Genomic DNA, 22,508 nt, shown 5'->3' with positions numbered 1-22,508 from the left:
TAGCTGTGCTAGGCTTCAGCAGAAACACCCATCTGTGCCTTCTCAGGGTCATGCTTTGCCTGGAGTGCTTCTGAAAGGCGCCTGTAGCTCCTGGAGGGTGCAATGCTTCTCTTGCACATGCTGGAGAGGAGCTTGGAAGTTGCTCTGGTTTTTGATGCTCACCAGACATGCTAAAAGATGTAAAATGTAGAAATTAAAAAATTTTCCTTTTGATTGGAGAACCCTATGGTGAGCTCTGTTTTGTGGGCTGTATATATAAATTACACTGTCATCCCTGCCGTCTTTTAAAAGCTTGATATCAGTGTTGTTCAATGAAGGCTAAGCTAACATTAAGCRTTGCATGATACATTAGGAAAAAAATACTGTGGTTTAAGATGTTTCCACATCATTCTTTCATTCCTTGATTTTAGGAATGTAAACAGTTAGTACTTGGGTATTTGGGGCAATCTGATGTTTAGGATAGGTTTGGTTAGGGAATATTGTACTGCGCTACTGTGTAACTTCGTGCTGTCTGACTCATCATTATTTGAGTTTACAGTGGTTGTATTTTATTTCGCATGAAAACAGTTGGCTGAGTGGTACAACTGTAGGTTTTTTGTTTTGTTTTTACTTACAGAATAATGTTGCTTAACAAATAAGCCAAAAAAAGGGAAAACCAGTAGACAAACAACTGGTTATTTAGCACATTATGCATTTGTAAGTTATCTTTTAATTTTGGTCATATTTCCTGTAGAATCTACATTTTCTGGTCTTGATTTCAAGTCTGTTGAGATCAGTGAGAAGCTTTTTCCATTATTTTTGGCAAAATAGGAATCATGATCCTGTGAGCGGAGAAATCACTCTGAAGAATTAGAATACCTTGAGCCTTGTGCTGGAAAGAAGGTAGCCTTCTGCTGCATGTTTTCTAAGGCCTGGATCTAGTCATCTTGCACATGCAGGGCTCCTGGCTATGGTTTGTAGAAATATATTATTAAAAACTCCTCTTGCAGCATGCTAAGCTCACAAGCATCACTTATGCTGTCTAATGACCAGAGGTTTTGTCCGGCCTAAATACTTCAGAAATTATGTCATGTGTTCATAACTGCACCTTACTGATATTTGATGGAGACTAATTGGTCAGGTGCTGCTGGTGTAACAGCATGTGTCATTTAATTGCAAAAATGCTCAAGAGGACTTAACTCCAAAAAGATTTTTTTTAATCTGGAGAAGAGTATGAAGAATGAATGAAAGAGGAGAGAACAAAAKAAAAAATTTTCACCAAAACCAGAAAAATTCTACTGAGTGGAGATGTTTTTGAGGAAGTTCTCTTTAAGGCAGAAATACTAATCAAAAAGCATGAAGATGGCTTAACGTCTTCAAGATAGAACTGTGTAGCGATCCTTGCCTTACGCTGCCCTGACGTGAAGGGAATATATGTTTAAAATCTGTTTTTAAAATGGTTATTTCCAGGAGCTTTAATTTAATATTAGCAAATATCTTCCCCAGACAAAGATTTAAATGGCAGTTGCGTGAAAGAGGTGAAATGTAAGGCCTAGAAATACTCGCAAAGATGAAGGCGGGTGTTGGAGAGCAGCAGGAAGCATAGTGCACCGTGGTTAAAACAAGGTGGAAGCAAGGAGCCACAGCGGCTTCTCGGGGAGTTTGCCCGGGGCTGAGGCTGCGCTTGCTGCGCAGAGCAGTTCCCRCGTTTGGCCTCACGCCGGTCCATGAAACAGTAGCGTGAAGCATGGGGTGTAAGAGCAGCTTGAACTCCTGAGACTTTATCGTGCTGCTAGGACAACCTGGATGAGATTTTTTTTTCTCCCCTCTGCTCAATTCCCCAAGGTTTTGTTTGCTTGCTTGGGAGGGAGGTGTTTCCTGAGGAGTTTTTCCCCGCAGTTCTGGCTCCCCGGACGGTGGGCTTTTGGGGGAAAGCATGGAAGCGTCGTTTTTGAAACCGGCGGCGCCTTTTTAGCCGGYGGAAGGGCACGAAGCTGTCATGGGGTGGGTCTCTGCTTGCTCACACCTTGGTGGCCGTCACAGGGGAGAAGCAGGACTTGAGGAACGTGAGGAACGCTGCTTTGCCTCCCTCAAGTGCTGCAGGAGGTTCTCTGCAGACTGCTCTTCCCTTCTCCTCCTTCGGTTTTTACTCTGGCCTCCTGCAGGAGTCGCCGACCATCACTGATAAGCAGGACGAGCTGAAGGAAAAGCTCGCTGCCGCCACATGCCACCAGGGCCGGGAYGGCTGCCCGTGCTCGGCTGAGGCACCCGGCCTCCCTGCCTCGACGCCGGGTGGACCTGGGGAGCTTGGTGGAGCACTGAGTCGCCCTCCCCTTGTGCCAAGGCAGCTTCTCCCTGCAGATGGCTGCTCCTTCGAAGGAGCCGCGGGGCTGCCGAACCGTCCGTCTCCCGCTCCGCTTGGCTCTTAAGTGAGCCCCTAAGATCTGAAGGAAGACCGCTGCGAGGGACGCAGCTGCCGCCAGGCGAAGCTGTAGCCATCTCTGYGGGAGGTTTGGTGGCGAGCCCTTGGAAGTGAACCGATTCAGTGAGGAGACCGCTCCGTCGGCCACGCTCGTCATCCCGCGCTGCTGAGGTCATGCTCACAGCTGGTCCCTCTCGTTAATGCATCAAATTCTTGAATAACGTTTAATGATAAGTCGAGATCGAGTTCCCGATTTGCATCACGAATTTGTGTTTTAAAAAGCCCAGCGCAGCTGCGGGACGCCGTGGCTTGGCTGCTGCGGCCGTGCGTGGTGCTGCAGGCACTGTGGCAACAGGTGCCCACCTCCTGCAACGCCTGTTCCCAGGCCCGAGCGCGAGGCGCCGTTTGCTCAGGACCGACAAGGTTGCTCGTGTGCATGGCTGCCTTTGGCGTTTTGGCCAAGCCGTGTGCTCCATGCTCGAAAAACTTTCCGCCCGCACAATGAACGGGAGGCGTCTCCAGGAGAAGGCCATGACTTCAGGCTGAAAGCTGAGCCTTGCTTTGTCCACCGAGAAAGTTAATTTTTCAGCCCTTAGTGCTGCAACTGCCCTCCTTCAGCAGCCCCAAAAAGGCTGGGAGAATTGGCGTTTGAGAAACCTCTCTGGAGGCAGGTGTGGAAGACAAGAAGGGTCCTAGCACCTTCCTCAGCTGGGAGGAGGAAAAGGGTATTGCTTTAATTTCAGTCTCTCTTCAGCTAGAAGTTCAGTTTCCTGGCCCTAAGGTTGATGAAAATTTGCAAGCCTTGTGCTTGCGTGCTTGAAAAGGGACCGAGAGAGCCCGCTGCTCCTCAGAGGAGGAGGGACAGGGGGAGCTACTACAGCAAGATGCAGCGAAAAGGCAAGGCAGTGCAGAAAGGGAATAGAAAACCACGTGGAGTGACTGTGAGCTGCTCTGAGAAACCGAAATGAGAAACTGCAGCAGAGCTGGAGGGGGAGAAGGCCACCACAGAAGCCCGAGAGGTGTAATAAAGCTTGTTCAGCCACTGCTTGTACGGTGGTGGGTGACTACCTCATTGCTCTCGAACAGATCTAATAATGAATGAAGACTGGGCAAATTTAGCATGTATTTAAAACTAGCTGTTTTTTCCTTCTGTTTTGATGAACATTGGAATTTTTCTTTTTTTTTTATTAATAAGGAACTGCTTGGCTATGTGTTCTGCAATGAAGTACAGTCAGATATGAATTGTGATTTTAATCGAGGAAGAGGAAATCTTAATTTAATAATTGATAGGCTATAGCTAAACCCAGAATGGTTTTGTTGACCTAAGGTACACTTGTTTTATTCCTGTATTTGTCACACTCACTATTTAAGAATGACAATTTTTTTTTTCTGAACAGCTGTTTATTAGGGAGTTTTTACTTGTATTTCACATCTTGATACAAATAGCAAGAAGAAATATGCTGAAACGGTATTTTAAAGTGCTGCTCATTATTTAAAACTAAATTTAAGATGATTTATGAAAAGTATTCATGTTTATGACCAGTTGAATAGTTAAGAGTGGTTACGGTAGCTAGGAGGTGTAATGGGTTGCTTTAGGATGTGTTCTTCAAGGTTCGGCTCCCACGGAGCCTTCCACTCCTCTTGTTCAGTCATAGCTCGGAAGAGAAGTGCGGTTGTTCGGCTTCTTATGCCTCCGGCAGCTTCTTGATTTCACATTAACTGTCTCTTGAACCAAACGAGCAGATCCAGTGAAATGAGGGAGCAGATCACTTTCTACTTGCAGGTACAGAAGGACTRCTGCTGTCAAAAGTTGGCTGAGTGCATGAACGAGCTCTGGTTTGAGATTGTAGCCGATAGCACACTATACGCTACGGGGGCTGGTGGCTACGTTTTTTTGGTTAGCAAGTGTCAGCCCCAAAGCGTTTTATTTTTGATGCGCAATTTTTGTGCGTACGGGGCACGAAGGGGTTGAGCCTTGCTGAGAAGCGGGAGTGTGCTGCGTTGGGCCTTTGCTGCAGCGGTCGTTTCTCGTGCATGGGAACAGCTTGCTCACATCTCCCTGCAGTGACTCAGAGGTTGTCTGGAAAAGCTTCGTAAAATGCCGTAGCGTACAGTACCGCCGAGGACTCTGACCTTGAAAGGAAGAAACCTGTGGTGTGAATACAGTATATAGCAGTTCATTGTCGCTTGAAGCATACTTAATGTGGTTGGCTTATTGTAAAAGGAGAGGGAAACTTCCTTCGAATTGATGGGAAAAATGCATGCGGCACAGGGAAAGAGGGTGTGAATAGCTGAGGCGGAGGAGAAGAAAACGAGGTGGTAAAATGTTGCCTAATTATTATAATTCTTCAAAACCATTGTCCTCCTGAAGCTACCAGTRTTACCTGGCCTCTAAGGTAGTGCCTTGTGGGTAACTGTGAAGCCTTTGGATGTGGGGTGGAAAACGGGTTTTATTTCCTCTGCCGGGATTGTGATTTGTTCGATTTGCCTTTTTCCTTTACAAGAGGAAATCCGTGTAGGATGGGATAAAAAAAAAAAAAAAAAGTTGTAATCTCTGATGACTAAACTTGCCCAGGCTCCTTTTCCACGCCTCTTCCACTCACTTGACGTCATATTATTTTTGTCCCGTTGCAGCTCATTGACACAATTGCCTCAGAAATCGGAGAACTGAAACAGGAGATGGTACAGACAGATCTCGCACTGGAGGACGAACCCACTGGTTTGCAAAGGTGATGAAAAAAATGTTTATTTCCGTAGCTCCTGACAGGGAAACAGGATGGGCATGTTTTCATGGTGCTGTTTTCCGGGGTGACGTATGCCCTGCCGCATTTCAACCTGGCAACACAGAAGGGGGTAGGTAACCTCGCTCTTTAGAGCTGGACTTTGCTTTTGTGCTGGAGGAGTGTCTAGAGACTGGTTGTTCTGCATATTTGCCCTAACAGTTTCTAAAAGCAACTGATCTTCACCAGTACTTCCTTTTTGCAAGGCTAGGACACAGCTGAGTGTCTAAGGGAGGAAACTTCTGATGTTATTCCCATTGTGTATGGCAGTGAGCTCTGCTTTCACATTGAAAAGGCTGAAAATGTACATTGCTCCTGGGGCGAAGATTCAAGATAGCTTTTACCCAATAACATAATTATTTATGTTCTCAGGTTAGTAAGTAAAAGAGTGGTATGAGCTGACCTGTGTCATAGGAATATTTTTGGGGTATGGGTTTATGTTGGTTTATACGTGAGTATCTTGCATATAAAAATTAGCAGATGGATGGATTTTGTTAACATTAAAATGATTTGAGATATAAATTATAGTACAGATTAAGTTCTGGTGATCATGACACGCAGGTAAGGAGTATCAAAACTTGTAGTCTAAGCCTATTGCTGTAAGTGGAAATAGTGGGTATTTTGACTGTGAGGCTTGTCAGCAGCTATTTAACAGATTGATATCCAGAGGATATCTGATATTTTAATTATTGTGTTAAGGACAAAAACGCGTTTTCTCCTTAATGGCAAAATATTTGTTGCAAGAGAAGAGTCACCAATCTGACTGCACTTAGTGGGCCAGTTTTATTGCTAGCGGACTGTGTTTTACAAGGCAGGGAGTTAATGAAGTGGCTAATAGTTATTTACTCAGAATTACATCCACATGTTTAGCTAATTTTTTTCTCGCTCTGTAAATACTTCGGAAGTGTGCTAAATCTTACTGCAATTTATTTGAATTATTTACATTAACTAAAACATTGAGCAACACCTTTGTTGCCCAAGTGGTAAAGAACATGAGACAAGGGAACTAATTAGTGCTTGGCAAAGCATCTGGTYGTGTGTTGTTCAAGTGCTAAAGCTTTTGACAGCACAGTTCTTTCCAGGGGCAGAAAGCATACTTTCTCCATCTGAAAGGATTCAGCTAATTAATTTCAGAGATTGTTAACTAATTTTGCTTTGAGAAAAGGCTTCTTCTTACTGTTGAGTGCAACATAAGCATGGGAGCCTGTGATCTATGAGTTCCAAAATCCTGATGGAAGCACTTAACTGGGAACAGTCAATTGAGATCTCTCATTTTACAGAAAAGGGGGATTTTTTTGTTTACTGCCTCTATTTTGAGTGCAAATTATATTTTGATTAAAATATGCAAATAAAACTGATCTAAAAAAGGGAATTTCTATTTCTACAAGTCTTTAATTGAATTCTGATTCACATCAGAATTGACACTAAAAAACAGCYGTCCAGTAAATAATAATAATAATAATAAAAAGAAATTTATCCTTTTTTTTGTCCTTTTAAAGATGATAGATATAAAATCTGAATAAATGAATTAAAGTGAATTTTATATGACTATATACAKCTGAAGTTCATGCTTCTGTGTAGATAAAGGTTGTATCAAAGTTAGTATAGATTATATAATTAGTTGTTCACTGATATATTTTGGTTATTTAGAATTACCAGGCAAGATTTCAATCATTTCAGGTAAGGTTTTCCAGGGTACTTATTTAAACTAGATGCCCATAAAAGATATATATCCTATTCTGACTACTTAGACCTCTTGAATTATTTTAAAAGTTTGTAATTAATGTAGGTTGCTTTAATTACTGTATATTTTGTTGTTCAGAAGTCAGTATCTTGTTATGGCATTTGGATTTGCATCTGGAGAAATCTGAGCTGAAAGTTGTGCATTATTCTTGTTTGCTTTTCACTTTAGACTATTTCCACATGCACCCAGAGCACTTTTGCAAAGGCAGTGTTTGCAAGAGGCCTTAGTTGTATTCAGAAAAATAAGTACATGAAAAATAAGCACATGAAATTGCATGTCTGCAGTGTGTTTCTGTGGTTGTGTAGTGAGTTTCAGGTTTACACTCCCAGACTATATTTTGGATATTCCACCCCTTTTACACCTCTAGCCTGAGTAAAATTAAGCATGAGTCAAGTAACAAGGCCCACATATATTATTTGTAAGCATGTAAATGCAATGCAAAAAAAAGGGAGGAGGRCTGTCAAAATGTCTGCAGAATGGGACACTCAGGTCATCGATTTTTGGTGTTTCACAGTGTTTGATGCCCAGACCTTGGTCCCCGTGCAGGAATGTATCTTGTTTATGCAGGTGAGTGGAGTTGTCACAAAAGGGCACAACTAAGATGCATTTCTGGTCCGCAGTGTACTGGTGGCCCCCTCTTCCCTCAGCCTGTTGTGCTATGCGATGGTTGGGAGGTGATTTGCTGGGTGGTAGCAGCTGTTGCAGCTTGCTCCCTACATGCTCTGTCATCATGATAGAAGCAAGGGCAGAACTTTGCCCCGTATCCTTCATGCTTTATGCTGGACAGCCTTTATGCATATATATTTTTCACATTTTTCCACTTTAGTTATTAACTTAAATAGAGTTTAATCCACTTGAATGGTGGATTACTTCTGGTATCGGCAAGGTTATTTAACCTTCTCCACTGCAGGCTGGTCCCCTCCCTTTAGCTGCGAGGAGATGGAGAAAAGTGTGACAGTGCAGCTGGTGAGGAGTAGAGGGAATCCTTGGAGCCTTGCTCCCTCTGCCAGCTGATGCTTGGTATGACTATATATGCGATGCTGGTGTAGTTAAAGCCTGCTAGTTGGCAGGATTTACAGAAATGCAGACACTCTTGCAGCTGGGGAGTCAGTCAAACAGCCAGGAACCTGCTTTAACTGCGCTAGCTATGGGCAGCCTTTGGCAGGACTGTAGCACTCCTCTCTCTGCAACTTTAGGAAGATGCACTTTATCTCCTCACCCTTGCATCTGGGCAGGGAACAACCGGAAGGAATATCACTTGCTGCTGAGGAACAGCCAGGTGAACGGTGGGAGAATAATGCCTCTGGCTGCAAAGCTGTGCAGTGCAAACCTCTCTCCCCCGAGTGCAGAAACAGTGGCACGGCTTGTTAAGTTGTGTGTGCTGAGGAGAAGTTGAGCATCCTACTGGCGGGGGCAAAGAAGGGACTTCTGCCTCTCCCTTTTTCCTTGGGTAAGGTGGTCCTAGTGCGTGAGCATCCTAAAAACAGACCAATCTCAGCAAACGAACGCAGTGAGGAGGTTTGGACACATCCAAGCGCAAGCTGGTCCTTATCTTTACAATTTTAATCTAGTCTCTCACTGATGTTGTTCCTAACCCTCCTGACTGTGCACAATCCCTCTCTTCCTGGCTAGGCTGTTCAACTGGGATGAGATACTAAAACTGGGATGGCTGATAAGCAGCTTTCTCCATAGCACGGGTGCAGACTCAGTCCCTCCAACTCATCTCATACCCTCACAAGGACAGATCAGTTCTTCCACTGTTCCCAGTGGTGCAATAGTCCTGGAGCAACCTGGTTTAAGGGCGACACAGCGAACACATAGAGCAACATTGGTTGTCCTATTAGGGTGCAACTTCACTAAGTTAGCACCCCTGAAGAGAAATATCCTCTCCCAGACCAGTGTCGGTCCATGCAGGAAGTCTGGCGGGGTCAGAGAGCAGATGAACTAAGTAATCCTAAGCCCTACAAAAAAAGGAGCAGAAAAGTTAGAAGTTTACGTCACAAGGATAGAGCAAGAGATACAGATAGGGTTTGACAAACTGTAAGAAAAATACACATAGAGCTGGTGCATGGGGGAGGACAGGAAYATTTGCTTTGCATGGATGTGAGTGAGGTGTATGTTACAGCCCTATAGGTATGAGGGAGAAGATCACCCTGAATTACAGGCTTCAACCTGTTCGTTCTCCTTTCGACAGTGAGCTAAGCTTAATCAGGATGTAGCAGTGTTGTTTATCTCGGACATTATCTTTGTTTACTTCCCACATGCTTGTGGGTTTTCTTAAATCTAAGGAAACTTGCATGAATCATGTATTTTCGTTAATCCGCTGTGAATAGCGTCGAAATCCCTGGGAGAGTATAAATCATTGAGAGGGAGTGGTGTAGCAGCACCTCCGCATTTAAGCAGACCATCCATGCAGATCAGTTTGATGTTTGGTTTTGTGTGACCTGATCAGTTTGTCTTTTACTGGGAGTTGCCATGAAGAAAACAGGGGAGTTAAATTGTTGCATAAAACACAGCATGTTTGGCTAGTGTGTGTTCACTGGAGCAGTTTCTTACTCTGAACATGTAAATTAATCTGATATTCCCATGGAATTCAAATGGTTCTTCTTCTCCCATGCTTGTTTTCAAAGAAGTAACATGTCAAGCACAGTCCCAAAGGGTTTTGCTCTCTGAGGGGTGACAAAATTCCAGACCTTCCATGTGTCAAGATTAGACTGGAGATTTGGTACCTGGATCATTAATTAAAGAAAATACTTTGAAGGAAAAAAAAACAGCTCAGAGCCTGACGCTTGTCATCGCTGGCTGATTTCAGGAGGGGGCGGCAGCAGCTGCAGCGAGGAGCTACCTGGCTGCAGGTCAGTATGATGGAGACCAGTGCCTTGCAGCCTCCTGGCATCCCGGCATGCAGGAGAGCTGGGGCAGAAGCGCCTAGTGGTGCTGTACCATCTGCCAGGGGCTTCTGACAGCACCTTATTCAAACTAATCTTCTCCCTAGTAATGTTTTGGGTGACTTTGATTTGCAAATTTGGCAGCATTAAAGCATGAGCAGAGAGGAGGAATGCCGTGCCTTAGGTGGGTACACAAACTTTTACTAACTCAAGCTGATTTCATGCTGACAAGGAGCGCCTGGCCTGATGGCAGATACCGGTCATGCTCTTTCCTTTGCATATGATGTAATTTCCTTTTGTGGGCAAAATTTGCTCCCTCTCAAACATGTTCCTTCTGCAATATTTTTCTTCTATACCTCTTGAGCAAGGACTGGAAATAGTCTTACTTAGTTGAACCTGCAGCTAGCATCAGCGTATAACCCTTGTTTTGCCCCAAGTGTTTCAGGTTGGGCATTTTGCATCCTGGAACACCAGATTTCACTGAGATTGGGGCTGTAAAGGGAACCTCGAATTCCTGTTTGGGCAGTTTTCAGAGCTCTGTTACAGCTTCAGTGGCACTGCTTCCCTGCCACACAGTGCGTTTCCGTGTACTTGGTGTCACAGCGTATCGGTGGTTGTTAACAGCTTTTGACCCTAGGGGAGGATCATCTGCTTGGCGGTTTGGTTTAGGTGCCTCGCAAGTCTCAAAGGCATTGCAGCATAAATGAGGAAAGGGCAAAGGAGGACAAAAAGAAGGGAGAGGCCAGCTGGTGACCTGGGGGTGATAACTGATGCAGATAACTAAAAGTTTGCCTGGGTGTGCCAATTTGCCTCTGACCATGCAGGGAAAGAGTGAGCAACCACCCCCCATGCACACCCAGTTACTTCCCTTTTCACCCTTATCTGGAGATGCTGCAAGATGCTGACCAAAGCTAGAAAAAAAAGTAGTTCTCCCCCCCCCTTCTTTTCTTACCCAGCACTCCTGTGCTCATGAAGCCTCTACCATGCTTGCTGTGACTGCAGCAGCTGGCCAAGCGGAGGCAGTAGGTGCTGTTAATGCCACTTACTGCCAGCCAGATCCCCAAGAGCCGTGGGAATAGTCTGCAGCAGGGCCCGTGCAGCCATGTTGCCCAGCAGCTGCTCAGGGCAGACTCGCATCATGGTCGAGTTTCTCCTGCCACTGGAGAAAACCTCTGACAGTGGCGTCAGCAGCGCGGGTGCTTGAGGGGCTGTTGCGCTGTGGTTGCTCCCGAGGGAGAAGGGATCGGGGACGTGTCTGCAGCGCAGCAGCAGCGGTGGGACTCGAGCCAGGGGCAATGGGGAAGCTTTGTGTAACAAAAGCAACCCATGGACTACCCGGTTTCTTTGGATTTTTAATACCCAACAGATATCTGTAGCCTTCAAGGATTTGTCTTTATTACTGAATTTAGCAGTAAATTTTAAAGTGTCCTGCTCGTAAGTAGATCTTGAGCTTAAATTAGTGTGCCAAGTTCACACTTAGTCCAGCTTTTGCCTCCACTTCTTACACAGGAGTTGATCCAGAACCAAAGGAAGTAGGAGCACAAATATATAGTTCCCCTTTTCTGATCATGACAGATTTGTAGTGCTAGTGTGTGCAATAAAGATCTTTGTGGGCAAAAATGTCAGTGTGCTGAGGACTTTCTCTGAGCACAGACCATGCAAGTTACTGTGGATGATTTCTTAGTGAAGCTGTGCCTTAGACAGGGTTATCTGTGGTTCATATTCTTCTTTTCCTCTGCCTTTTCCTATCTTTTTTTGTCTTTTTCCCCCAATGATATTTCTGACCACACATTAGTGTATTAGTGGAGGAGACCAAGGATGGATAAGCACCTGAGAAGCTGGCAGGGTTAATGGAGCAGAGATGGTAGTCAGGCTCAGGATGAGCTGCAGTGAGGTTATTTTTGATCAGGTTTCCTTTGTGAGAAAAATCCCTGCGGGCAGAGAGAAAAGAAAATGGTGTTTGATGCTGTGGAGGCCAATAAGTAGTTCAGCGCTCCGTTGCCAGAATACTGAACAGGTTTGCTGGCAGGCAGGACAGAGGGAGGTTTCTGTGCACTGCAGCTTTTGTAGTCGTGCTGGGAATAAAAATATCTGAATTGCATGAATATTAATCCCTGAACATAAATCTCTCCAAATGCAAACACAACAAGGAAATGGGATTAAGTGTTGAAATCAATTCATACATGCCTGTACGTGTGTATCTGTTTGAGGTGACTGCTGAATTTCAGCAAGCTAGTGGAAGCTAGCTTTAAGCTAAGGCTTAGCTATTTAGCTAATTTTGCCTATACTAATGATAGGAATTCTCAGTAGAAGAAACAGCAGTCCAGGGTGCCAGCAGTGCCACTAGCGTTGTAGTAATTCTGTTTGCTGGACTGAGTGATTGCTTATGGGAGATTTGCATGTCTAATTTGTTTTTTCCTTTTTCTTCGCAGCCTAGTAAAGGACATGGATAATGTCTCTCCTGAGAAAAAGGATGTAAAAGGCTGTCCCCGGGACTCTGGCTATGACAGCCTGTCCAACAAGCTAAGCATATTGGACAAGCTTCTCCATGCTCACCCTGTGTGGCTGCAACTTGGTCTGAATGACACTGAAGCCATGGAGATTCTGCAGACGCAGCCGCCTGGGGTAAGAAGTCAGGTTTCTGATCACTTGTTGCAGCAATTGTTGGAAAAACTATTTCTTGTGTGCTTTCTCTAATCCAAGTGAGTCTGCTGGAGCTAAGAGCTAGACTGCTGCAGTTGGCGCTCCAGAGCAGGACCTTGCTAAGCAGGACTCTAACAGATACCTTTCCCTCAGAGAGAGAATTGCTAAAGAGGAAATTCAACCACATTTTCTCCTTCACCAGTGCCTGCATTGAAGTTGCTAAGATGGAAACCAGGCACTTGCTGCTCAGATGACGCTGGTGACTGTTTCTGCATCTACCTGCCTGCCTCTCTCCTGGTGCAGAAGAGTTGCAGGAATGGGCTGCTGGGATGCAGGAGCTCTCCCCCATCCAGTTCCCCCAGACTCTGMAGCCTGAGCCAGGGCTGGGATTTACTGTAGGTTAAACTGGAGAGGTCACACATGAGCATGAAGAACTGGTGTCACATGCCTGTGTTATACAGAGATGAGATATTTTTCTAAAAGTTCTGGTGTTACTTTGCATTAAGTTGTTGAGTGAGTGAAATTCTGAGATGTTTCACATAGGAAATCCAAGACTTTGGGGTTTTTATGTTTCCGTTCATCTTTAATATCTCTGTCTCAAATTTTTAAGGCATCTTTAATGAAGCTAAAACCTTATACTTTCCTCTTCTCCACCACAGATATTTCTGGTTAGGAAATCGGCAAGACTGCAGAAAAAAGTCATATCTCTGCGTCTGCCTGGTGAATGTGGGTCCTGCCTGAAAGAATTTGCAATAAAAGAAAGCACATACAGTAAGTTACGAATTACAAACTTTTCAGATAATTATCACCCTGTATGAGCCAGGTGCTTTGCACTGGTGAAACCTGCAGCAGAAAATCATCCAAAGTCATGGAAACACAAACTGCCTAGTGATCTCTGCTGAGGGTATAAAGAGTTGTTTAGGCAAATCTAAGTGTGGGTCAGGCATATCTTGGAGAGAGAAGCTATGAAGAAACACCTACGCCTGCAGGGTAGACACTGGAGTATTATATATTTTTTTTTTTTTACCTTGCTGAGTTGGAGATGCATTGCTTAGTATAGGTAGATACCATCTTCTGCAGAAATAAGCAAATAGCAGAGTTCCTGTAGTTTTTGAAACACTACTGTACTCATCTCTTCAGAGAGTGGAGAGGAGAAATACTTCTGATATGAAGGAATGAAAATAGGAGACTGCAGCTGGTGAGTGTACATGGTGCAGAAACTACAAACAAAGGGGCTTATTATAACAAGGCAGTGAAAACTGGAGATAAAATTAGCAACAACTTCAGTTAAATGGCCCTGAGGTAGAGACTCTGTAGTTAAACTCTGTCATATTTTATTACTGACCTAAGTTAACTTCAGTTGTTTTCTCCTTTTTACCTCTCCCTTCCCTCCCCACCAGCAGAAAGTTAATTCTATGTGTCTGATTTTGGTTTCAATCAGAATCAAGGCAAATAGAAGAAAAAGCTACCAACTTCTTTGGTATATAATCTGTATGACCTAAGGCTGTGTCCTCAGACTTGTTAAACTAATGAATTCCCTCTCTTCCCTTTAGAAAATAAAATAATATTACATTGTCTTTCATGCACAGAATTTTACCACAAGGGGGAAGTATCTACTGATGCTTTTACTCACCAGTCATGATTGAGGTTTTCATTGCAATTTGGGATCTGGACATGCATCTTCTCTTAAACTCCCCCACAAGTTCACCCACCTGTTTACAGTGCATCCCTATGAGTAAGAAGTCCAGCAAAGGGGGCAGGAGACCTGCAAGGATGAGCAAGGAGCTCCCTGCTACTGGCTAAATTCAGACAGAGGAAGAAAGTACACAGAATGCAGAAGAGAGGACAAGCTACTTAGGAGAATTATAGGAATGCAGTCAGAGTATGCAGAGATACGGTGAGGAAGGCTAAGGCCCAGTTGGAACTGAGTCTGGCAAGGGATGTCAAGGACAACAGGAATGGCTTCTTCAAACACATCAGCAGCAAGAGGAAGACTGGAAAAAATGTGGGCCTGCTACTGAATGGGGCGGGGGCCCTGGTGACAAAGGCTGCAGAGAAGGCAGAATTACTGAATGCCGCCTTTGCTTCAGTCTTCACTAACGGCAGTCCTCAAGAATACCAGAGCCTGGACATGAGGGAGAAAGTCTGGAGAAGGGAAGACTTTCCCTTAATCAAAGAGGATAGGATTAGAGATCTTCTGGGCAAGCTTGACATCCACAAATCCATGGGCCCGAATGGGATGCACCCACAGGTACTGAGGGAGCTGGTGGATGTTGTTGCCAGGGCACTCTCCATCATCTTTGAAAAGTCTTGGAGAACTGGAGAGGTGCCTGAGGACTGGAAGAAAGCCAGTGTCACTCCAGTCTTCAAAAAGCGCAACAAGGAGGACCCAGGCAACTATAGACTGGKCAGCCTCACCTCCATCCCTGGAAGGGTGATGGAACAGCTCATCCTGGATGTCATCTCCAGGCATATGGAGGAAAAGAAGGTGATCAGGACTAGTCAGCATGGATTCACCAAGGGCGACTCATGCTTAACCAATCTGAGAACCTTCTCTGATGGAGTGACTGCCTGGGTAGATGAGGGGAGAGCAGTGGACATTGTATATCTTGACTTCAGCAAGGCTTTTGACACTGTCTCCCATAACGCCTTCCTAGAGAAGCTCAGGAAGTGTGGGTTAGATGAGTGGACAGTGAGGTGGCTTGAGAACTGGCTGAAAGGCAGAGCTCAGAGGGTCATCGTCAGTGGYGWGGAGTCYAGTTGGAGGCCCGTGGCTAGTGGCGTCCCCCAGGGCTCAGGACTGGGTCCCATCCTGTTCAACTTCTTCATCAACGACCTGGATGAGGGGACAGAGTGCCTCCTCAGCAAATTTGCTGATGGCACCAAGCTGGGAGGAGTGGCTGATACACAAGAGGGCTGTGCTGCCATTCAGAGAGACCTGGACAGGCGGGAGAGCTGRGCAGAGAGGAACCTCATGAAGTTCAACAAGGGCAAGTGCAGAGTCCTGCACCTAGGGAAAAATAACCCTAGGCACCAATACAAGCTGGGGGCTGACCTTCTGGAGAGCAGCTCTGCAGAGAAAGACCTGGGAGTGCTGGTGGATGACAAATTGACCATGAGCCAGCAATGTGCCCTTGTGGCCAGGAAGGCCAATGGTGTCCTGGGGTGCATYARGAAGAGTGTTGCCAGCAGGTCGAGGGAGGTGATCCTGCTGAGTGATCTGTTCAGCCCTGGGGAGGCCTCMTCTCGAGTACTGTGTCCAGTTCTGGGCTCCCCAGTACAAGAGAGACATGGAGCTACTGCAGAGAGTCCAGCGTAGGGCTACAAAGATGATCAGAGGGCTGGAGCATCTGCCCTATGAGGAACGGCTGCGAGAGCTGGRCCTGTTTAGCCTGGGGAAGAGAAGAGTGAGGGGGGATCTTATCAATGTGTACAAGTACCTGAAGGGAGGGTGTCAAGGGGATGGGGACAAACTCTTTTCAGTTGTCCTATGCAAAAGGGACAAGAAGCAATGGGCAGAAATTGAAGCACAGGAAGTTCTGCCTGAACATGAGGGGGAATTTCTTCRCTGTGAGAGTRRCGGAGCACTGGACCAGGTTGCCCAGAGAGGTTGTGGAGTCTCCTTCTCTGGAGATATTCAAAGCCCACCTGGATGCAGCCCTGTCTAACATGCTCCAGGTGACCCTGCTTGAGCAGTGGGGTTGGACTAGATGATCTCCAGAGGTCCCTTCCAACCTTACCGATTCTGTGATTCTATGATTCTATGTACATTATTAATTTGCCTTTTGAAGAAATTCCCTTTTTGTCGGCATACAAATGACCAACTTGGCCTGTCCTTCAGCAACACTATGCAGGCAGGCAGTGAAGATCCACCTGAGAGCTCTGGCTGCTCTAACTCAGAGGTGGTCAGCAGCAATGAGACTTCTCTCTCTCCCCTTTGCAGAAGTTGTCTCAGGCTATGCAGAACAGATGTCAGTGTGTTTTAGGAACCTGACTGATACGACTGTTGTATTTCATAAATGCGCTCCCTTCTGTTATTCTGGTCTCAGTCATGAGGTGAAAGACCTAGGTGGTATCACTCTAAGAGCTTCCCCTGCTCAATTTTTTTTATCTGCTGGGTAAGATTTGTCACTGGCATCACAGAAAGCTTAATGTCAGTAAAGTGGCAATCACTTATATATCATTATTACTGTGAACAAACATTTATAACAATATGGAAGAATGATTTGGAGAAAAAAATTGTTCATGCTCTTTTTAATTGCAGAGTAACATTTTGGGGGGATCTCTAGAAGAGTTTTGGTATAATTTTACTAGGGAAAAAAAAGATGAGTTGAAATTCAGCACAAGGCAACACTGTGAAGCAGAATTGTCTTAGACAAATTAGTAGGAAGGACTGCAAGAGGAGGAAATGAAGATTAAAAAATAGCTATATTAGTATACTAGGTTAAACAAAGCCTCAATGGTTGGTTTGTCTGATAGTAAAAAGTTGTGCAATTCTAGTCCCATTTGATCTCTTTCCCAAGAATGAGAACAGATTTTTGGAATGCAAAAACAAACCCAACTGCAAGACTCTCAGAACAGTCTTTATAATGCCTTTAGTGGAGACACGTGCTCCTCCACACAGTTGTGTCTGATTAACCAAACAGAGGCTAGTTTGGTGCAAACATGTTGCTAATTTTCTGGAAAAAAGTAAATATTTTTTATTAAGCTTTTTTAAGAAACAGTGGATAGATGTGTGACTTTCTATCTTGTGACTTTCTTCACAGCCTTTTCCTTGGAGGGATCTGGAATAAGTTTTGCTGATTTATTCAGGCTCATTGCTTTCTACTGTATTAGCAGGTAAGATGATATGATGTTCTGAGTTTCATTTGCTAGACTATCCTGAAAAGAAAGAAGAGTCTGAAGGACTTTCCTGGCTCAGCATGATAAAAATATTACTGATCTATAAATATTCCTGGGCAGTCATAGAAAGTAATGGACTAAATAACAGATGAGAACTGGAAGTAAGGATCTGTTGTATTTGCTGCTGATTATTGAAAGGATGGTTTTATGTTGTCTACCCAGCTGTGAGGTGTTGCTAAGCTTAACTTGACTTTAGCTGTTATCTTTTAATGCTTTCTCAACTGCTCTATAATTCCTTTAACAAGCACCATAAACTATCAGCCATCTAGCAATGGAGTTGCTAATAATATGCATTTTTGGAGGATACTGCGTAAAGGTCTGATCACACTGGAGACCATGACAGCTGAGAGGTTCTGTACACTGCAAACAACAAAAGTGGTTTCATTGGCTTTCCAATATATGAGTGCCTGACTTGTTTTTCAGAGAAAAAATGCCCAATATTTTGTCTTTTAAGCTGTTTTTTAGTTCACTAGTGAAAAATCCCAGACAGATGCTCAAGTCCTACATTTATCCACAGGTGGGACACAGGCAAACTGCACACCTAGTTACATTTTCTGAGGGATGGGGACTGGCAATTTGAAGGTCTTCGGCTTTTTACTGCAACACGATTGCCGGTGACAATGTAGTGATTTCYGCTGTAGGAAATGCTTGCTGGCCAAGGGTTCACTTGAGTTGCAAGGCTTTTTGGTTTTTTTGGTGGTGGAGAAGCAGCTAGAAGCCCTTGGCTGCAGGCCTCCCCTGCGCCAAGCTCTACATGCATGTGATAAAAGAAGCATTTTATCACAGAAGTAATTGGTCGGCACTCGGAAGGAAAATAGCATTTAAACATGCTATGAGATGAGAGGTTCTTTATCTTGTCACCCTTTCAGTTCTCACTGGGCCTAGCCAAACTCTGGTAACTCTCTGTCAGTGCATAAAGGGCATTTGCAGCAAATGTAAAGTTATTTGCATTAGTTGATTCCTTTTTTACTCCAGGCACAAAGTTGCTTTGGATTTGCCAGGGCTAAAAGTAAGCCCGCAAACATGCTGTAGTTTGTTGCCTTGCTCCTGTGTCTCATCCCTGAGAGTCTCTCTCACAAAGTAGCTTTAATTTTATTCATAGTATTTCAGTCAGCGCAGTGTAAATTTAAAATGCATGTCTTGATGCAATTTGGCCCCCTGTTTAGGTGCATAAGGGCTTACACAAGACTGCGTGTCCAGGCTGTTCACCCACATGTTGTCCTCTTGCTTTCCTTGTTGCCCTTTGAGGAAGAGAAAGGAAGTAAGAGCTGAGTGACAATCCCAATTTAGACATGGTTATAAAGATTTCCTACTGTTTATCCTACTTGCCTGTCTCAGCCTCGTGCCTATGTTAGATTTGAATTTGCCTGGAGTTCTGATAGACTGATTTTTCAGGAAGTTAGCATGCGACTTGATGATATTTCAGCATTTAAAAACCATGTCCGTCTGCTGCAATAGATGGTTGGCTTGTTTGCAGCTTTAGAAAAAAATAATCCGGTTGTATGTAGGATTTCTGTGCTCCATTTCCTCTAATCTACTCTAATCAGATAGGTACTTCTATTACAGATTTTACAATTTAGCATGCATTGTTGCTTGAGGATGTATTGGTACCAACTGGGTGGGCAAGAGCTATACTGTCTGCTGATGGTAGTACTTATGTAAATGTAAGTAAAGCTAAGCAGTTTTGTCTCTTAAGATTTCTGTCTTAAAGCTTTTTACACTGGCTTTGGCTTATGTTATGCACATTCATACATCTGTAAACATTCATTGACCTTCTACTATTCATATATCTATGGTATAGAAATGAGATATAAGGATAAATTATGAAGACTTTCTTAAATAAAATGTGTTTTCYGCCTAGGACAGAGTATCACAGAGCAGTTGAGGTTGGAAGGGACATGTAAAGATCCTCTAGTCCAATCCACCCTGCTCAGGCAGGGTCACCTGGAACAGCCTGTCCAGGACCCTGTCTGAATGGCTTTAGAATGTCTCCAARGGTGGAGACTCCACAGCCTCTCTGGGCAGCCTGTTCCAGTGCACCGATACATCCTGCCTTAGCACTTGGGTGGCTAATTAAAAAAAAAAAAAATCTCATTTAGATTTTTGTTCTGAGAACAAGATGTTCAATTTTGAGATAACTCAACAGTGTATTTGGAAAATATAAAGCTTAGTTAAAGGGTTAAGGGGCAGATAAAGCTTTTGCATCACATTAGCTTGCTCTTGAAAGTTTGGATGTTAAAGATTCTGCTATATTCTGCTATAGCTATATAATTATATAGCTATAATGCTATAATAAGGTGGGGCTGTAGAAATGAGCCCAAAGGGAGTCCTGGGGACTTCAGTCTCATTTGCACTTCACAGTACTTCCCAGTGTAAATGAACCTTGGGGTTGGTGCTGTCTACTCTGTATACTGTGTGTTTAAGGCTCTTGCTACTCGCCATTGCTCAAAAAGAGTAAAAATCTGAGCTCAACTACTGCCTGCGTTGGAAACAAATAATTCTTAAACTATAGATGTTATTGTGAAAATGGTTATTGTTTTTCTGCTGTACAAACAGGGATGTCCTGCCATTCACCCTGAAGTTGCCTCATGCTATTGCAGCAGCAAAGACAGAAGCTGAACTTGAAGAGATTGCTCAGCTTGGACTGAGTAAGTAGCTACCTGCATAGCTCTCATTCCCTATAATATTGCTATAAGCTTGAAGAAATAGTCTGCATCAGTAAATATTCATTTTGGTAAATGATAATCCAGATAGCATTTGGAAAAGCAACTTCTCCAACTGGGAGGGTCAAAGCCTTGTACTCACCAAATGGTGACCTTGGCGTTCTTCCATCCTTACGTGCCTTGTGTGATATTCTTGTTTCTGTTGTTTCTTTCCTTCCTTCCTTCCTTCTCTCTCCTCTCTTTGCAGCCCCTGGGCTGATGCAAGGCACGTCTTGCAGTCGCTAGGCAGAGGTTTGAGGTAGCTTGTCCTCCAGGCTGGAATGTTGGCTGTGGTCTCACACAGCAGCCTTTAGCTTGATAATTTGCTGTAGTTGTCAGGAGGGTGTGGGAACTATAGTTCACTGTTATCAAAACTGTATATTCAGATTGATGTGTTATCAGTTACCTTGGAAAGGCAATTTTGACACCAGTGGCTTTGTGTGGTAGCATATTAGTACAAGGAGGTATGTGTGCATAACATTGGTAGAATGTGTCCATGAACTTTGGTTTGCTGAAGGTTTTAAAATAAAAACAGAAAATGCTAAGCCATGTCTTTGAAGGATGCACAGCTTGACTGCTACAACCAAGTGCAGCCTCATTGCAACATGTCTTTCGAGTCTGCAGCAGATGCAAAGCCTGGCAGGATTTGAAATATAGGCTTGACCCAGATGAAGCATTGAGCAACTCCTGCAAAGTGCTGAATGGCCTTATTTCTTTTTGGAGGAAGAGAGAGCTGACTGAGGGCAGTCTTTGTCCCAGTAGATTTTTGAATCATCTTCATTTCAGAAATGGATCTTCAGTAAATCAAGGTTGTAATGCAAGGCTCTCCAGAGATGTTGGGTGGGATTTTGCAGCAAAGTCTTATCTAATTGTACTGTATTGCTTTTGCTTTTGCATTTTGTTTTGCTGCACTTGCCCTGACAATCAGGAATTCACTGCAGAGAGAACACAAATATCTTCTGTGCAGCTAATCTGCAAGGTTAGGAAATGAAATTAAATGAATCTGCAAGGTTAGGAAATTAAATGAAAGTATGGATTTTTATGGGAATGCAAGCAAATTGGGAGGCAGTGTAATGAAGACAATCTCCCCTAGAAATCTAGAGGCCTTGAAGTAGCATTTAGGCGAGTGTCTCCACAGAAGCTAATAATGATGGTGTTGAGCAAGCTCTCCAGAGTAATGATGCTGTCTTTTCTCCTCTGTACTCAAGAGCACCGTGGCTTATATGCTGCAGGCTTAGTCTTGTTCTTGGACCATCTTTGTGTTTGCAGCTTGTGTTTTATTTCTTTGTTTTAAGCTAATGCATTTGAAAGCTGGAAGGAGACTGGTGGATGATTGGTGTATAACTTTGTGATTGGTATATTTGTAGTCAGTGGCCTACTGTATGCCAGACTAAGATCACAGTTTCTGTGGGCAAAAAACCAGCAGCCGAACTGGGAATTTGGTGGAGTTCTAGGTGACTACATACAAAAGAGCACACCAGGAAGCCAGGCCTGCAATGTGGTTTACCCGAGAGATGCCTAAAAACTCTCAAAGGGACCTTCGTAGCAGAGAGGCGCAAAACAGCCTGATCTGAATGCTAAGGACCAGAGCTCCTGCCAGAGCTCTGTTATGCTTTAGGCTYGGAGGAAGTAATACACAGTGCAGGTCAACAGCATGTAGCCCAGCAAACTGCATCCGGAAGAACTGGTGGTAAAGGTTTCAAGGCTTTTGCCAACCCTTTTTTGGTCTCTCTTCACATGTTTCACCTGCTGTGGTGCTTATCTCATGCATGTTTGCAGCAGCCTGCATGCCAAGCACACTGGCCAGCTGTTGAGGGATCTGCAAGCAGGGTGTGAAGTTGTGGAGCAGGAAAAAAATAGCAGCATCGCATGGCTGTGCAATGTGCCTCTCCTAGCATATAGTAGCCCCTAGTATACTCCCTACATATATTCCCAGGTATATATTCCTTGGAAGTAGCCTGTCACCTTGGGCTGTACTTTGTTTTCTGCCCTGTGGGCAGGACACAGCTGCCAGGCATGGATGGACTCCTGTGGTAGAGCTCAATATGTGAAATTCATGCCTTGGGCTTCAAAAGGCTCATTTTTGCCCAGCAGCCAAAAAGAGACACTCTGGGGAAAGGGGCCATGTCAAGCCTGGCAAACTGTACCACAGTCTTCCTCTGGTATTCTTCCCTTATTTCAGTCTGACTGCTGTGCTASAGGGCCGGTCTGGTTTCAGCCATCAGAGCCACAGGAGCTGATGGGCTTTACTTTTACGGGGTTTTGTGCACTCGCACTGATGCTTTGCTTGGACAAGTAAGGAGACGGCAGTGGAAATTTGCTGGTTTAGCACAGGTTTTCCGCACTGTGCTGATGGGACTGCACATTCCGTCTATTTATGTGCTGCTGAGTGTCCAAAACCTCTGGCAGCCTGTGCAACCATTACAAACATGGGGCTGCAAGCCAGGG

At 44.4% G+C, this 22,508-nt stretch overlaps 1 protein-coding gene across 5 annotated transcripts in view; it reads left to right on the top strand.

The window, feature by feature from the left end:
• Positions 1-22,508, top strand: part of RIN2 (Ras and Rab interactor 2) — a 48,517-nt gene that overhangs the window by 5,009 nt on the left and 21,000 nt on the right. For 2 of the 5 annotated variants that reach the window (XM_085318453.1, XM_085318454.1), the window contains 5 exons: positions 5,036-5,130; positions 12,246-12,438; positions 13,116-13,227; positions 17,223-17,295; positions 19,915-20,006. In XM_085318453.1, coding sequence (XP_085174579.1) covers positions 5,036-5,130; positions 12,246-12,438; positions 13,116-13,227; positions 17,223-17,295; positions 19,915-20,006 — 565 coding nt within the window. Of the gene's footprint in view, positions 1-5,035; positions 5,131-7,437; positions 7,493-9,947; positions 9,998-12,245; positions 12,439-13,115; positions 13,228-17,222; positions 17,296-19,914; positions 20,007-22,508 lie in introns of those variants that run through there. The other 3 variants (XM_085318455.1, XM_085318456.1, XM_085318457.1) reach the window with 3 other exon arrangements.

Source organism: Rhea americana, unplaced genomic scaffold, assembly GCF_003343005.1.
Source record: "Rhea americana isolate MKP2758 unplaced genomic scaffold, rheAme1 scaffold_536, whole genome shotgun sequence".
Classification (NCBI taxonomy): Eukaryota; Metazoa; Chordata; class Aves; order Rheiformes; family Rheidae; genus Rhea; species Rhea americana.
The sequence above is the reverse complement of the archived record's forward strand: the minus strand, read 5'-3'. Positions and strand labels throughout refer to the sequence as shown.